The sequence below is a fragment of the Oncorhynchus tshawytscha genome, linkage group LG18 (genome assembly GCF_018296145.1).
Source record: "Oncorhynchus tshawytscha isolate Ot180627B linkage group LG18, Otsh_v2.0, whole genome shotgun sequence".
Classification (NCBI taxonomy): Eukaryota; Metazoa; Chordata; class Actinopteri; order Salmoniformes; family Salmonidae; genus Oncorhynchus; species Oncorhynchus tshawytscha.
This window is the reverse complement of record NC_056446.1, coordinates 39,757,887-39,775,947: the sequence shown is the minus strand read 5'-3', so window position 1 is coordinate 39,775,947 and position 18,061 is coordinate 39,757,887. Positions and strand designations below refer to the sequence as shown.

The 18,061-nt window shown below is 42.8% G+C and overlaps 1 protein-coding gene and 1 long non-coding RNA gene across 5 annotated transcripts; both read left to right on the top strand.

The window, feature by feature from the left end:
* On the top strand, nucleotides 1-17,792 carry LOC112236691 (adhesion G-protein coupled receptor G2). 4 transcript variants are annotated; one of them, XM_042301046.1, is made up of 19 exons: nucleotides 1-128; nucleotides 475-549; nucleotides 1,577-1,684; nucleotides 2,006-2,086; nucleotides 2,207-2,371; nucleotides 2,483-2,521; nucleotides 2,796-2,870; nucleotides 5,961-6,117; nucleotides 6,821-6,977; nucleotides 9,012-9,146; nucleotides 9,419-9,529; nucleotides 9,971-10,010; nucleotides 10,293-10,393; nucleotides 10,930-11,051; nucleotides 12,911-13,179; nucleotides 13,482-13,572; nucleotides 14,466-14,598; nucleotides 16,813-16,963; nucleotides 17,135-17,792. In XM_042301046.1, exons 2-19 carry the CDS (start codon nucleotides 489-491, stop codon nucleotides 17,320-17,322), a joined length of 2,184 nt encoding a protein of 727 aa, XP_042156980.1. In that variant the 5' UTR covers nucleotides 1-128; nucleotides 475-488; the 3' UTR covers nucleotides 17,323-17,792. The 4 variants fall into 4 exon arrangements, with proteins under 4 accessions (XP_042156980.1, XP_042156981.1, XP_042156982.1 ...); XM_042301047.1 differs by having other exon boundaries at nucleotides 4-128; nucleotides 458-549; XM_042301048.1 differs by lacking the exon at nucleotides 475-549 and having other exon boundaries at nucleotides 24-128.
* Nucleotides 11,168-12,904, top strand: LOC121839997. Its single transcript, XR_006079290.1, has 3 exons — nucleotides 11,168-11,956; nucleotides 12,061-12,143; nucleotides 12,398-12,904. It is a non-coding gene; the product is annotated as an uncharacterized LOC121839997 (long non-coding RNA).
* Nucleotides 17,793-18,061: the final 269 nt, after the last annotated feature.

Genomic DNA, 18,061 nt, shown 5'->3' with positions numbered 1-18,061 from the left:
ACATTTTCACGTGGGCATTATCGTTGAGGATCAGTCAGAGAACATAGTTTTCATTCTTTGACGGTTCAGCAGAACGCGTGCCGCTTTTTTCCGTGACCGTGGCTATAGGTGTTAACACCAAGAAACGGGTGAGGCTCCTATTACTTTGATTAGTATATCTGTTATCTACATCTGACTGTATATCTGAATTCAGCATAACGTGGCATCATGGGGCAGCATTGTTTGTAACATGCTATATTTTGTGGGGGGGGGGTAAATTGAGGGTAAATTGAGGGTAAAAAAGTTCAGAACTCACTGAAAGTTTTTGATGGGAACGTCTAGACAACGGCCCACAGTAACGTCCAGTCAATGTGCACGAGATTGATGCTATTGTATAATAACTGCTCACTTTTAAATGTTGTACTGAACTACGAATTAGATTTTTGCATCTGAACACTTGAGTGTTACCACATCCAAGGTTTTTTTTTGTTGTAGCCGATACAAACACCATGGAGTTGAAGAGTTGGGTGGCTTTGGGTTCCCTGGTCATTCTTCTCTGGAATCCTACATGTGAGTAGAAGACTAACTTAGAAAACTAACTAAGGAAACTAACTTCGCTTGCTCACCATAAATGTACTGTAGGTGTCATGTGTATTACTATCAGGGTTGGGGTCAGTTCAAATTAAAGTCACTCAATCCAAGAAGTGATTTGAATTTAACATTTTAAAACTGGAACAACTTTTGAAATAAATAGCTTCTCTTTAGTTGTTAATGAATTCAATTTTGATTTCATTTTTTGTTGTTGACTAAATTCAATTCGAATTGACCCCAAACCTGATTACTGTATTACAATATCAAAGATATCGCTTGGCATTCCTTTCAATGGGAAAGCAATCCAACAAGATCATGCATTGTAATTAATACAATGGCTTTGACACAATAAAAAAGGTTCTATCTAGAACCTATAAAGTGGTTTTCAATTTTTTTCAGGAACCCAAAAGAGTTGTACCTGGCTGGGACCCAAAATCAACCAATCAAATGTATTTTAGGAAGCCCTTTCTACATCAGCAGATGTCACCAAGTGCTTTACAGAAATCCAGTCTAACACCCCCAAAGAACAAACAATGCAGAGTAGAAGCACTGTGGTTAGGAAAAACTCCCTAGAAAGGCAGGAACCTAGGAAGAAACCTAGAGAGGAACCAGGCTCTGACGGGTGGCCAGTCCTCTTCTGGCTGTGCTGGGTGGAGATTATAAGAGTACATGGCCATTAAGGCCAGATTGTTCTTCAAGATGTTCATAGATGACCAACAGGATCAGATAATAATAACCACCCAGTGGTTGTAGAGGGTGAAACAGGTCAGCACCACAGGAGTAAATGTCAGTTGGCTTTTCATAGACAAACATTCAGAGGTGGAGACAGGAGAGGGAGGGAGAGAAAGAGATTGCTTTGTAAACATGTTTCCCATGCCAATAAAGCCCATAGAATTGAATTGATTTGAGATAGAGTTCTCCACAATGTCCTCCCATGGGGAACCCTTTTGGAATTATTATTTTTTGTGTATTTGTGTTTCTGTGTCTTATGTTTTCTTATTTACAGGCGCAGGAAAAAATGACAAACCACCATGTGACATGAATTGTCTGAATAAGGACAAAACTATTTTGATAGTTGACGCTGGCTTCACAGGTACCCTGAAACAATGTTGTGGTGAGTTTCATTACATCTTGCGATTTATGAGATATATTTAGATTGATAGGAGCCAGGAATGATTTACAATGATACTGAAAACCATATGTGAAATATGGAAAAACTTCCGTTTGGTCGAGCTGCAGTCGCGGGCAAGCCTGGTCTTTCCAGATTTATTTGTTGCATAGCCAATTTCTATTACCCTGTTCAGAATTAACCGATTAGACGATGCTCAACTTCGGGTGTCCAGCCAATCCATAGACGTCCGATGTTGTGTCCCAAGCCTAGTATTAACCATAGACTAGCTTTTACCAAACTATCATCTCCCTTCTTCACCAATAGGAAATGCATCTAAAACCATCGCAGACACATTTCAAACGACGTGCAGTGTTTCATTCAACACTCATGGTATTTGCTTTCAGGGTGAGTATGACTCCACGTGCCATGTACAACAGTTTTGCATACTGCTTATTACAAACCAATATATTTACATCTCATGTGTCTAAAATTACCTTTTCACTTTTTGTTTACTTGGGTTGTTAGAAGACGGCAAGGATGTGGACTTTTCTGTGCGGGAAGTAAATAAATCTCATCTCCTGTACACGTCAAAGAAGTACGTGAACAAACAAACAAATGGATTGTTTGTGTGTGTGATGGTTGGACGGAATTGCAGCGAGACACTGGACTCACTCAGGGCAAACATTACAGGTTGAAGATGCAGTCTTTCCCTATTCATGATGCAAATGTTTTGTAACACAGGGAACATCACCTTATTCTTCTTCTTCTTGTCAAAATAATAACAAGTGCATTTTGTTACAGCTTACACTAAGAATTGGCCTTCCATCGAGTCTAAGACAAGTACGTTTGTATTTTATTTTCCATTAAGATCTTCCTGTCTATGTCCACGTGTGCATATAGAAAGAGAACGGAATGCCTTTTCAATCCAAGCCGTGTTATAGTTCACTATACAACCGGTCATTTTTTTAAAAGTCTTTATCCCTGAAGTTCGCGGAGAACGCGTTCACTGTAAACCAACGCACGTGTTGGTTCAACAGTAATTTACCTTTAAAAATCTGTTAGCGCACCATGCTATAACGCGGCTTGCGTTGAAACCCTTATTTTCCACCCACAGCCATCTGCAGTGTCTCCTGTTTCAGCACCTATGAACATTGCAGGACATCCGCATATGATGAAGAGGTCTGCCAAAGTAAGAACCTGCTGTATGTCCTAACCTGCCGTGATTATGTAATTGTTGAGTAATTATGAGATGCAGGGCTCCCTTGGTCTCAATGAGACTCCCCGCTAAAATAAAGATAACAAAAATATACACTGAACAAAAGATACAAACACAACATGTAAAGTGTTGGTCCCATGTTTCATGAGCTGAAATAAATTATCACAGAAATGTTCCATATGCACAAAAAAAAACATTTGTCTCACTTGTAATGGACACAAGCCTTGACTGGAAGCCAGTGGAGTGTGTGGAGGAGCGGGGTGACCAGTAGGGATCAATTGGTAAAATCAGTGAGGAAGCCAAGCCAAGCCATATTACAGCCTATGCTGTGGTAATTGCATTGTTTACTCTATAACCCATTCGTTCATATGCCATCTTGATATCCAATAAGGCTGTGACAACAATAAAGACAGTCACACAGTGGTGGAATAAATTCAACTCCACATACAATTGTTTCATTACTAAACCAGCAGCATACCACCCTGCATACCACTGCTGGCTTGCTTCTAAAGCTAAGCAGGGTTGGTCCTGGTCAGTTCCTGGATGGGAGACCAGATGCTGCTGGAAGTGGTGTTGGAGGGCCAGTAGGAGGCACTCTATCCTCTGGTCTAAAAAAAATATCCTAATGCCCCAGACACTGCCCTGTGTAGGGTGCTGTCTTTCAGATGGGATGTTAAACAGGTGTCCTGACTCTCTGAGGTCATTAAAGATCCCATAGCACTTATCGTAGGGGTGTTAACCCTGGTGTCCTGGCTAAATTCCCAAACCATCATGGTCACCTAACAATCCCCAGTTTACAATTGGCTCATTCATCCCCCTCCTCTCCCCTGTAACTGTTCCCCAGGTCGTTGCTGCAAATGAGAATGTGTTCTCAGTCAACTTACCTGGTAAAATAACAGATAAATAAAATAAAAAACCTGGACAGCCACATCTGACTGGTGATGTCCACAAGGCAAATATTGCATACAAACAGTTATCATCTGCAGCATGTTCAGTTAATGTTTCTGACAGTTCACTAAACAACTACTGATTTAGAACCACAAAGACAACAGGAGCTCTGCCTCCGCTATTTAAACATCATCAACTCAACAAGGTTATTATATGCTTAGTTTAAAAATACCCAAAGGAAACTGCTATTCATGTGTTTATACATGATTCTGTCATGTAAAAACCGGGTGTATTTGGAAAGAAAACACCTGGGAGATGATCAGAAGAGAGATAGGAGTTACATGGTTCAGAATATACAAGATCAAGCACACACTAAATAACCATTTTTTTATTGACAAGCTATACGTGAATTATTGATGACTAGAGCTGGAATCACATCAGACGGATTCCACAACATTGTGAACAATATCAGAAAAATGGAATTGATAGACCTAACAACTAGAAATGGGTAGATGTTTTAGTAAGTGGTGGCAGGTGTGGTCACGGGACGATTCCAACTGTCCCTAAACCTCCCCCAAAGTGGCAGATAATTCCAGTCCTATTACATATACACAATCCCTAAATGCTATTTGTTCTGTATAAAAGCACAATTTCTACCATATCAAACTTCATTCAAACATTGTGGTGGTGTTATGGGGTATCCAGGGTACATTCAAGCGTCCTTTCAATAGGCTAGATTAGTTCCTACCAACCTAAGGATTCAATGATGTAATGAAAGCTCAAACACAGACCATTTGGAAGCTTACCTTGTAAGAAGTTTGCTATTCGGTGAAAACGTGGTGTAAAATAAACCATGTTGACTCTCGGGGCTAGTGATCAATAACGGTAGGTCACAGGCAGACAAATAAGATATCGTCATGATGTGTGGAGTCCCAGCTTTCGGTGTGTATCAACGTATTCCATGTTTAGTTTAGCCATCTAGGAAATGAGGTCATCGGCTCGGCCTGTCCTTATCAATTCGTATGCCCATAAATAGTAGTAAGTCACACCAAATGATTTTAAAGCACCGATCGATTGCCAAGATACTTAGCTTTCTGCAGACACCCTGATTTTGCCGATAGGGGCTACCATTCTCATAGCAGACTGAATTGAATAAAACAAATCAAATAGGGTGCCCAAATATGGAGACTATACATTTAAGAGTTAATACACTGAAAACAAATTTAAAGATACCAAAAAGCGATTTAGTCTAATCATTGTGGCTAAATATCATGTGGCTGTCTGTGTGTGCTCCTGAATCAAAACATATTGACTCACCCTACTCCAATACCTTCCTCTCTTTCATGTTGGCAAAATGGTCTATGGCTCTGTCATACAGTACACTTTTAGTTTTTGTTGTCCACCTTGATAAAATGCTTACTTAGCCTGACTTCCTTGCATGGGGAACAATGAACCAGCTAAGTTAGCTAGCTAGTTCATTAACATGAGTCTACTAGGCTACATATTGAACTTGCAATCATCTCAGGCTAGTGGCATAATATATTCATCTATGGTTAGATCAGAATCTCTGTCATAATCATTGGCCTGTAAAGAGAATGATGTCAAAACGACAAGTCCAAATCCCCGTCCCCGTCTCCATCTCCATCCATGGTTTAGGACCAGTATGGTTGTAGGTGTATGGTTGTAGCTGGGTGTGGTTGTAGTTAAATGGCTGTAGTTGGGTATGGTTGTAGCTGGGTATGGCTGTAGTTGGCCTGTAAAGTCCCCATCTCCATCTCCATCCATGGTTTAGGACCAGTATGGTTGTAGGTGTATGGTTGTAGCTGGGACCAGTATGGTTGTAGGTGTATGGTTGTAGCTGGGACCAGTATGGTTGTAGGTGTATGGTTGTAGCTGGGACCAGTATGGTTGTAGGTGGTTTAGGACAGGGACTATTTAACAAGATAGATACTGCAGAACATCAACACAAGCAGACCACAAACAGACCCGGTTTTCTTAAAAGGACGTTTTGCAAAAGAAGTGATTTGATTGGTCTGAAGCCAAATCCAAACCTAGAGGGGGGGTGTGTGTGTGGGGTGGGGGGGGGGGGCAATTGCATGTCAACTGTAATGAACCATTCAGAAATATATATTAAAGAGAAATGCTGTGTTTGTTTTTTTTTACATATCTTCTTAGACCACAAAAACCAAGATAAGTTCCTCATCAACGTAACAGCACCAGGGAGCTTGTGTGTCAACTGTAATAAACCATTTAAAGACCCTGTGGGAAAGTTGCCTCCTCCAGCGATCTTTGACACTGGAAGTGGAGTTCACATCGATGGTGAAAAGGCTTCGTAAGAATTACTCAATCATATTTATTATTATTATTATGTCATTCATAGGGCCAGTTTCCTGGACAAAGATGACACCTAGTCCAGGACTATAAAGCATGTTCAATGGAGATTATCCATTGAAAGTGGTTTCTAGGTCCAAGATTAGGTTTAATCGCTGGTCGGGAATCCACCCCTATAAAGGGAAATTTTTTAGAGAACATATAACAGTATCCAAACAAGCACTTGCTGTCACACCAGGCTTGGAAATGTACTTATTAGGGGGGAAAAAAAATTCCCTCGCAAGAACAGCTGCCCTGTGAACTAACACAAAGAAACATTGTAAATAACTGACGCTTCAATCACCTCTAGATTGAATTGCATGAAGTGCGTGTATCGCGGTGTCACTAAGTCTCTTGTTAAACTAAAGTTCCTCCTCACGGATAATGTTAAAGACAGTGGATGTGTGAACTGTTCTAATATGTAGACTGTTTTTAAGGGATCTTCAGATACCAGCCTGGAGGTCTGGACCCTGCTGGTTTCCTGTTCTACCTGATAAGTAATTGCACCCATCTGGTGTCCCAGGTCTAAAACATTCTCTGATTCAGACGGGAAGAATGAAAAATCAGCAGTGGAACTGGCTTCAAGGACCAAATTTGAATATCCCTGCTATATTCTATAGATGTGTGACTGTCATAATATGGGCGCTGTACTCCTCTCCACACAGGAAGGCCATGAAAGATATCGCCTCTCTGGTCAATATGATGAATGAGACCTCAGCTTCTGTCTCGATGGGCTCGGTCACTGGGGTCGTAGTGAAGCCCAAAGAGAAGACCGACATTGAGGAAGTCTCCTTTGGGTACTCTACCAACTCCGACATTAAGGTGGGTGGATTTCCTGTATTTCCGTATGAATGGATGGACAAAAAATATATAAAATGCTTTAATGTCCCGTAGGCACATTTGTTTTGCAACATTAGGTATTAGTCACATTTTAAAAGTTGGGCAGAGGTCAGACTTTCATATCTGAGACTGAGATTTGAGGTCTGACAGGTGTGGTCAACTAGGGTATGGTTGTAGGTGTATGGTTGTAGGTGTATGGTTGTAGCGGGGTATGGTTGTAGGTGTATGGTTGTAGCTGGGTATGGTTGTAGGTGTATGGTTGTAGGTGTATGGTTGTAGGTGGGTATGGTTGTAGGTGTATGGCTGTAGGTGTATGGCTGTAGCTGGGTATGGTTGTAGGTGTATGGTTGTAGGTGTATGGCTGTAGGTGTATGGCTGTAGCTGGGTATGGCTGTAGCTGGGTATGGCTGTAGCTGGGTATGGTTGTAGGTGTATGGTTGTAGCTGGGTATGGCTGTAGCTGGGTATGGCTGTAGCTGGGTATGGCTGTAGCTGGGTATGGTTGTAGTTGGGTATGGTTGTAGCTGGGTATGGTTGTAGCTGGGTATGGCTGTAGCTGGGTATGGCTGTAGCTGGGTATGGTTGTAGGTGTATGGTTGTAGCTGGGTATGGTTTTAGTTGTATGGCTGTAGCTGGGTATGGTTGTAGTTGTATGGTTGTAGCTGGGTATGGCTGTAGCTGGGTATGGTTGTAGTTGGGTATGGTTGTAGCTGGGTATGGTTGTAGTTGGGTATGGCTGTAGCTGGGTATGGCTGGTGTATGGTTGTAGCTGGGTATGGTTTTAGTGTATGGCTGTAGCTGGGTATGGTTTTAGTTGTATGGCTGTAGCTGGGTATGGTTGTAGTTGTATGGTTGTAGCTGGGTATGGCTGTAGCTGGGTATGGTTGTAGTTGGGTATGGTTGTAGCTGGGTATGGTTGTAGCTGGGTATGGTTGTAGCTGGGTATGGTTGTAGTTGTACTGCTGTAGCTGGGTACGGTTGTAGCTGGGTACGGTTGTAGCTGGGTGTGGTTGTAGCTGGGTACGGTTGTAGCTGGGTACGGTTGTAGCTGGGTGTGGTTGTAGTTAAATGGCTGTAGCTGGGTGTGGTTGTAGTTATATGGTTGTAGCTGGGTATGGCTGTAATTTCGGTATAGCTGTAGCTGGGTATGGCTGTAATTTCGGTATGGCTGTAGCTGGGTATGGTTGTAGCTGGGTATGGTTATAGCTGGGTAGCTGGGTTGTATGGCTGTAGCTGGGTATGGTTGTAGCTGGGTATGGCTGTAGCTGGGTATGGTTGTAGTTGTATGGTTGTAGCTGGGTATGGTTGTAGCTGGGTATGGTTATAGCTGGGTATGGCTGTAGTTGTATGGCTGTAGCTGGGTATGGTTTTATGGCTGTAGCTGGCTGTAGCTGGGTATGGCTGTAGTTGTATGGTTGTAGCTGGGTATGGCTGTAGCTGGGTATGGCTGTAGCTGGGTATGGTTGTAGCTGGGTATGGTTGTAGCTGGGTATGGTTGTAGCTGGGTATGGTTGTAGCTGGGTATGGCTGTAGTTGGGTATGGTTGTAGCTGGGTATGGTTGTAGCTGGGTATGGCTGTAGCTGGGTATGGTTGTAACTAGGTATGGCTGTAGTATCAGTATTACATAGTATTAAGCTCAAACATAGTGAGGTCCACAGGAGGTTGGTGGCACCTTCATTGGGGATAGCTGGAGCAGAATCAGGGGTATGGTATCAAATCCATCAAATACATGATTTCCATGTGGTTGATGCCATTCCACTTGCTCCTTCCCAGTCATTTTTTTATGAGCCGTTCTCCGCTCAACAACCTCTTGAAGTCCAGATAAACTAACATGTGTCGAAGGGTTGCAAAAATATTGAAACTTTCCCCAAATGAGTTGGTCTTCCAGAAAGCCCGGTTGGAAATCTGGAATCCTCCAAGCTATTGATTTCTGGAAAATCTAGACATTTTGGTAATGTTAGCAGATTTGTACAATCCTCTGTGTGTCTGACTTTGTTCTCGTTTGTTGTTGTTCAGATTGTAGAAGATCGAGAGTCTCTGGGTGGCTTCTCTAGGTCTGTATCAGTCACAAAGGAAGCATTTGAAAAGGCCTACAATTTAAGCAACGGCAGTGCATTTGCCGGTGTTTTCCGATTCCCCAACATGTCCAAGGTATGTCTAAGACCAATGGTCCTTTCACTGAATTAAAAAAATCAAACGACAGTTGGTATGGTGCCACTAGGGTCGCAGAATTCTGCTCCCAATTTTCCCAGAAATCCTGGATTCCGGATCCCCTACATACTCCATCCACTTTCCTGGAGTTTTCCAACTGGTATTTCTTGGAAAACCAGAGCATTTTGGGAAGGTTATTGGAATTTCGAAATCCTAGGGGTTGCTATGGTTGTCATGGTTGTCATGGTTATCATGCGCTCTCTTTCTTCCAGGATGTAAACAACAGCACAGTTCTGTATAACGAAGTGGTAGCGATCGAGATGGGCTGTTTCATTGACAATTTAACCGACAAGATAAATCTTCATTTTCGAAACGTCCATAAGGTAAATGATGATGCGCTTTACTTATGCCTGTTAACGTACAAGTATGTGGGATGTAATGTATACATTGGCCCCTAAGAAGGAAAAGTAGCTTTGAAAATGTCCCATAGATGTACTGTAGGCTGAGGAACATGACACACAGACTGATCAAAAGGTTTAGTTCATACCTCTTGGTGTAGTAGCTGAGGGGTTGGACTGACAGTCTTGACAGAATCACCAAGTACATTTATAGGTTGCAGGAATTTGAACCTGGTGAAATGGCACTGCCACAATAAACAGAATACACAGGCAATATAAGACAAAGACTTCACACAGGAACCTGGGTTGAATCCGAGTTGGGCTAAATCCCGCCCAAATTTGCTGCATTTAGTGTGAAACACGTCTTCTAAATACTCAACGAGTACATCAGCTCAACCCATAATCCACCACTTTGTTTTCCACTAGGGGGAAGCCATTCCATCGTGCCAGTCATGGAACGGTGAAGGTATTTAGCTGCCATTACCTTTCCTAACTGATTTGCATACTATAAAAGGTAAGGTTTGGAATGGCATACTTCCATTAAGTAAGCGTAGCTAGTAGACTTACTAAGCACTATGCAAGGGCACATCTTAGTATGCTTTAAAAAGACCAGGAAGTCACACATACTGCATTTGTTGAATAAATGGATTACAGGACGACGCCACTGTTCAGGAGGTATACCGGCACTCAGGCAGTGTTCAGGTACTTAGTGTGTAGTATCCGAATCTCACCCTTTTCCCCTTCATAGGGAGTCAACCCAACTGGACAGACTATGGCTGTTTGACCATTGTGATAGGGGACAACATAACCTGCAAGTGTACACACCTGACTTTCTTTGCTGTGCTAATGGTAAGGTTCCCTCGTTCTCTTATAGAGTGGCAAAATTCAGGTAACGTTCCCAAAATTTCCAGGTTTTCTACAAATCCCGGTTGGTAATTCCCTCCTTATCTTAAAACTGGGATTTCTGGAAAACCTTGGAATTTTGGGAAAGTTACCAGAATTTTCCAACCCGGTTCTTTTACCATTTACTGTATTGTTGGGAAGGGTCGTAAATCAGCATTTCACTGTTAGTCTGTATTGTTGGAAGGGTCGTAAATCAGCATTTCACTGTTAGTCTGTATTGTTGGAAGGGTCGTAAATCAGCATTTCACTGTTAGTCTGTATTGTTGGAAGGGTCGTAAATCAGCATTTCACTGTTAGTCTACACCTCTTGTTTACCAAGCATGTGATAAATAACTGGATTGGATTTGATTTAATAATGTTGCACATGCTCCAGATTGTTGCTTATTTCATTTAAATTCTAAGTAGATCTATTTGAAATAGTAAAACAATAAAGATTTCTAATACATGAATCTATTCATCACTAACCTGTGCTTTTTTTTCAGTCCCCTCCGAACCAGACTCTCTCAGACGATGATGTGAACTCTCTCACCTACATCACCTATGTGGGGTGTGGCGTGTCCATGTTCTTCCTGGGCGTGGTTCTCTTTATGCACTTCCTGATAAAGTAGGTGGCTCACTACTTCCTGATAAAGTAGGTAGCGCCCACTGTCATTATGGCACCACTGCCATTATGGCACTGGTCACTACTTCCTGATAAACTGGTCACTACTTCCTGGTAGCTCCGCCCACTGTCATTATGGACCTGGTCACTACTTCCTGCTAAAGTAGGTAGCTCCGCCCACTGCCATTATGGCACTGGTCACTACTTCCTGCTAAGGTTGGTAGCTCCGCCCACTGTCATTATGGCACTGGTCACTACTTCCTGATAAAGTAGGTAGCTCCGCCCACTGCATTATGGCACTGGTCACTACTTCCTGATAAAGTAGGTAGCTCCGCCCACTGCCATTATGGCACTGGTCACTACTTCCTGATAAAGTAGGTAGCTCCGCCCACTGCCATTATGGCACTGGTCACTACTTCCTGATAAAGTAGGTAGCTCCGCCCACTGCCATTATGGCACTGGTCACTACTTCCTGCTAAGGTTGGTAGCTCCGCCCACTGCCATTATGGCACTGGTCACTACTTCCTGATAAAGTAGGTAGCTCCGCCCACTGCCATTATGGCACTGGTCACTACTTCCTGCTAAGGTAGGTAGCTCCGCCCACTGCCATTATGGCACTGGTCACTACTTCCTGCTAAGGTAGGTAGCTCCGCCCACTGCCATTATGGCACTGGTCACTACTTCCTGCTAAGGTTGGTAGCTCCGCCCACTGCCATTATGGCACTGGTCACTACTTCCTGCTAAGGTTGGTAGCTCTGCCCACTGTCATTACGGTACTGGTCACTACTTCCTGCTAAGGTAGGTAGCTCCGCCCACTGTCATTACGGCACTGGTCACTACTTCCTGCTAAGGTAGGTAGCTCTGCCCACTGCCATTATGGCACTGGTCACTACTTCCTGATAAAGTAGGTAGCTCCGCCCACTGCCACTTTATAGGTAGCTCCGCCCACTGCCATTATGGCGCTGGTCACTACTGCCATTATGGCACTGGTCACTACTTCCTGATAAAGTAGGTAGCTCCGCCCACTGCCATTATGGCACTGGTCACTACTTCCTGCTAAGGTAGGTAGCTCCGCCCACTGCCATTATGGCACTGGTCACTCCGCCCACATTTCACTGGTCACTAAGGTAGGTAGCTCCGCCCACTGCCATTGGCACTGGTCACTACTGGTCACTACTTCCTGCATTATGGCACTGGTCACTACTTCCTGTTGGTAGCTCCGCCCACTGCCATTATGGCACTGGTCACTACTTCCTGCTAAGGTTGGTAGCTCTGCCCACTGTCATTACAGTACTGGTCACTACTTCCTGCTAAGGTTGGTAGCTCCGCCCACTGTCATTATGGCACAGGTCACTACTTCCTGCTAAGGTTGGTAGCTCTGCCCACTGTCATTATGGAGCTGGTCACTACTTCCTGCTAAGGTAGGTAGCTCCACCCACTGTCATTACGGCACTGGTCACTATTTCCTGCTAAGGTAGGTAGCTCCGCCCACTGTCAGTATGGCACTGGTCAACAAAGCTGTATCTGAAAACATACTAGCTGTCAAATCCTTTGTTTCCTCTGTCCTTGTTTCCTCAATTATTTATCAAAGCGGATTGGAGGAGGAGGTCTGAGAGACTGTTGATATTAAACAAAGCCCATGGCCAGCCCATCTCCACACGTAGCAATGGCCTCCATTGACCTGAAAACTTAACCACACTGCTAACTTTGAACATAACCTTAAATTAAGACCAAAAAATATTATTTTTGTTTTCATACAATGTTTTATGAAATAGTCAATTACGACTCAGGCCACCTAGTGGGTGTCCCTTGACCTACTAATCCCTTGAACTTTGACCTCTAACCTGTATGTGACCTTCCAGGAAGGCGAAGTCAAGCAACACCACCCAGATCCTGATCCAGCTGTTTCTGTCCATGTTCATGCTCAACATCACCTTCCTGACCAACGGGTCGGTGGCCAGTCTGCAGAGCCCACTGGGCTGCCAGGTGATGGCTGCGGCCATGCATTACTCTATGCTGGCCACCTTCACCTGGTTCGCCGTGGAGGCCTTTCACCTCTGTCAGCAGCTCTACAAGTCAGGCTCCCTCCCCATACCGCGCTACATCATGAAAGTGTGCATCGCCGGGTGGGGTGAGTGATACCGATACTCAGGTTGCGATAGCTACTGTAGGTTTTGAACGAGATAAAGTTAGGGTTGTACTCTAGGTAGGGCCGGTTTCGGGATGTTAGGTATTATGATGTAGGGATAGTGTAGTGACTTTGGGGGGGAGGGAGGGAGGGGGGACGCTCTGGATGGATTTGAAGCCTTGAACCTGTGCCTGAGAGTCCAACTGAGTCAATTGAGAGTCTGTATTTTTTTTTTTTACAAATGGTTAAAGAATTGAATAACCTACTTACCTTTTTTTTTGTTTGATCCATGTCCTCTGCCTTAGTGCTGCCCGGCACGGTAGTGATCATCCTCGTCAGTCTGGGTAAATACGGAAAACAGATCATCTACACTGACGGAGGGAAGGAGGTGTACATGTGGGTCTCACTTATGTAATACTTGATTAACATTCGTCTTTTCAGAGGAAAATAACTTGTAGAGTCTCAGACTCAATCCAGGCTTAACCCTGTGCTTATTATTGCACTGTGAAGGTCCTGGATCCTAGACATAATAAACATCAGCCACACTACATATACCCTAACTCTATAGCAACTACACTACATATACCCTAACTCTATACCAACTACACTACATATACCCTAACTCTATAGCAACTACACTACATATACCCTAACTCTATAGCAACTACACTACATATACCCTAACCCTATAGCAACTACACTACATATACCCTAACTCTATAGCAACTACACTACATATACCCTAACTCTATAGCAACTACACTACATATACCCTAACTCTATAGCAACTACACTACATATACCCTAACCCTACAGCAACTACACTACATATACCCTAACTCTATAGCAACTACACTACATATACCCTAACTCTATAGCAACTACACTACATATACCCTAACTCTATAGCAACTACACTACATATACCCTAACTCTATACCAACTACACTACATATACCCTAACTCTATAGCAACTACACTACATATACCCTAACTCTATAGCAACTACACTACATATACCCTAACTCTATAGCAACTACACTACATATACCCTAACCCTATAGCAACTACACTACATATACCCTAACCCTACAGCAACTACACTACATATACCCTAACTCTATACCAACTACACTACATATACCCCAACTCTATAGCAACTACACTACATATACCCTAACTCTATAGCAACTACACTACATATACCCTAACTCTATACCAACTACACTACATATACCCTAACTCATTGACGTGCACTACATAGTGATGTAACTCTCCTCCATCTCTAGGTGCTGGATCTTGGACATTGACGTGCACTACATAGTGAACATTGGCTACTACGCGCTGGTCTTCCTCTTCACTTTCACCACCTTCATCGTGGTTCTGAGCTGGCTGGTTCACCTTAAGAGCACCAAGAACAAGGTTGTTATAGTTACCAACGTAAAGACATTAACATCCCATGTTAACATCCCTTTGCATAAAGGCGGAAGAATTCTAAACCTAAGGGACCGGCGATCGAGCAAAAAAAGGATTGGGAAATATATGGTAGCAACACAGAAAGTTTACCATTAATAATATACTGTCGGCCATCTAGCTGACGCTTTAAGTGCCTTAATCATGTGTGTAGACATTTTCTGTATGGATGTCTCCAACCTAGGTAGAGGACCATAAAAAAGAGGAAAATAAACAGAGTGAATTTCAGCTAACTTCTCAGGAAACACATAACTGTTTTACTGTCATTCTATTCATGGAAAAGTTTTTATATATACAGTGGGGCAAAAAAGTATTTAGTCAGCCACCAATTGTGCAAGTTCTCCCACTTAAAAAGATGAGAGAGGCCTGTAATTTTCATCATAGGTACACTTCAACTATGACAGACAAAATGAGGGGAAAAAATCCAGAAAATCACATTGTAGGATTTTTAATGAATTTATTTGCAAATTATGGTGGAAAATAAGTATATATATACATACAGTATATCTACAGCCACTTTATTAATTGATTTCCTGCCTGCTGTTATATTATCAACGCTCATCCTGTAGCATCTTTAGCTATCTTAGGAACGGCGATGTCCACAATAATTTGTCATTTAAAAAAACAAATGTGGCATGTGAATACAATGTTGTCCTGAGTAATCACAAATGCATCAGCAGACGATACTTCTAAACTCAGCAACAAAAGAAACGTCCTCTTACTGTCAACTGCTTTTATTTTCAGCAAACTTAAAATGTGTAAATATTTGTATGAACATAACAACATTCAACAACTGAGACATAACCTGAACAAGTTCCACAGACATGTGACTAACAGAGATGGAATAATGTGTCCCTGAACAAAGGGGGGTGTCAAAATCAAAAGTAACAGTCAGTATTTGGTGTGGCCACCAGCTGCATTAAGTACTGCAGTGCATCTCCTCCTCATGGACTGCACCAGATTTGCCAGTTCTTGCTGTGAGATGTTACCCCACTCTTCCACCAAGGAACCTGCAAGTTCCTGGACATTTCTGGGGGGAATGGCCCTAGCCCTCACCCTCCGATCCAACAGGTCCCAGACGTGCTCAATGGGATTGAGATCCGGGCTCTTCGCTGGCCATGGCAGAACACTGACATTCCTGTCTTGCAGGAAATCACGCACAGAATGAGCAGTATGGCTGGTGGCATTGTCATGCTGGAGGGTCATGTCAAGATGAGGGAGGAGGATGTCTTCCCTGTAACACACTGCATTGAGATTTCCTGCTGTGATGTACTGCCCCAGACCATGACAGACCCTCCACCTCCAAATCGATCCCACTCCAGAGTGCAGGCCTCGGTGTACAGGCCTCACCCCTGCGACTTGTCAGTGAAGAGCACTTTTTGCCAGTCCTGTCAGGTCCAGCGACGGTGGGTTTGTGCTCACAGGCAAAGTTGTTGCTGGTGATGTCTGGTGAGGACCTGCCTTACAACAGGCCTACAAGTCATCAGTCCAGCCTCTCTCAGCCTACTGCGGACAGTCTGAGCACTGATGGGGGGATTGTGCATTCCTGATGTAACTCGGGCAGTTGTTGTTGACATGTACCGATCCTGTGCAGGTGTTGTTACACGTGGTCTGCCACTGCGAGGACGATCAGCTGTCCGTCCTGTCTCACTGTAGTGCTGTCTTAGGCGTCTCACAGTACGGACATTGCAATTTATTGCCCTGGCCACATCTGCAGTCCTCATGCCTCCTTTCAGCGTGCCTAAGGCACGTTCACGCAGATGAGCAGGGACCCTGGGCATCTCTTTTGGCGTTTTACAGAGTCAGTAGAAAGGCCTCTTTAGTGTCCTAAGTTTTCAGAACTGTGACCATAATTGCCTACCGTCTGTAAGCTATTAGTGTCTTAACGACCGTTCCACAGGTGCATGTTCATTAATTGTTTATGGTTCATTGAACAAACATGGGAAACAGTGTTTAAACCCTTTACAATGAAGCTCTGTGAAGTTATTTGGATTTTTATGAATTCTCTTTGAAAGACAGTGTTTAGTTTTATTTGATGTCAACAGACAGAGTAAACCCCAGCTAAAACAGCTGAAAAATTGTTCAAGTTTTTGGTTTAAGGACTCTATGACATCAGGTTCTATATCTATAGTCAGTAACCTTGTGATCCTAACCCTGGACCAGGCCCAGCAGCAGGGGACAGGCTCCAAGGACATAGTGACTGTGATGGGGCTGTGCTGTCTGCTGGGAATCACCTGGAGTTTTGCCTTCTTCGCCAACGGTGTCCTCAAGGTTCCCTCCTTCTACATCTTCACCATCCTCAACTCGTTCCAAGGTAGGTTAATAAGACAGATATGAGATCAACTAATATTACAATGTATAAACCGATCAAAAAAAGAAGAAGGTATGCTTGCGATATATGGATTGTAATATCATTCATCTTTTACATATGGACACACGCACTATTGGTATGAGTAGTAACCAGTCTCCCACCGTCTCTCACTAGGTTTCTTTCTGTTCCTCTACTACTACAACACCAGTAGAGTAATTGGGGAGACCACCAAGGACAACAGTACCAGTAGCAAAAGCTCCACAATGTCCGTCACAGTCACCACCTTGGAGAACCCTTACTTTGACCTAGGCCAACACCACCCTGGAGAACCCTTACCAATCAAAACTAATCCCCAATCCTAGACAGTGGAGGCTGGTGAGAGGAGGACGGATCATAATAATGTCCAGAATGGAGAAAATATGTGTTTTGATACCATAAAAAAAAAATATATATATTTGTTCCAGCTGTAAATATGAGCCCGTACTCTGATGTAAAGTACCACCAGCTACTACTGGCAGTGACACTGGAAGTCCGAGAGAAATTATACTCTTAACAGAATTATAGTTCTCAGAGTAAAACAATCTCTGAGCGTATGGACATTTTGCAGCTTTTAACGTAGAATAGACCAAGGTGACTGTACCCCACATGTCCTGGTAAATCCATAGATTTTTACTGACTTTTCCCCCAGAATTTGGTCAATATTTATATATTTTTAAAAATGTGTTTTAAAAAGAGATGAATCAGAATTTTTTTGCTTTCTTAAATCTAAATAAATCTGTGAACTATGAATATTACAATGGAGCTTAAATAAAGTTACATGTATGCGTTTGCATTTAGTATGTGTGTGTCATATGTACAGTTGAATTTAATTTAACATTATTTATTCAACTTAATAATGAACAGCATCAGAAAAAACACTAAAGTTGTCACATTGATATAGCTTTATTCTCGTGTGTGTGTGTGTGTATATATATATATATATATATATCATACTACAAATAAACATAAGTAAAAAATAAAATAAAATCCAACAAAGAAACTGTACAAAAACATTTAAATTACAGAAGTCTACTGTCCAAAAAAGGCACTAAATTCTGAAAT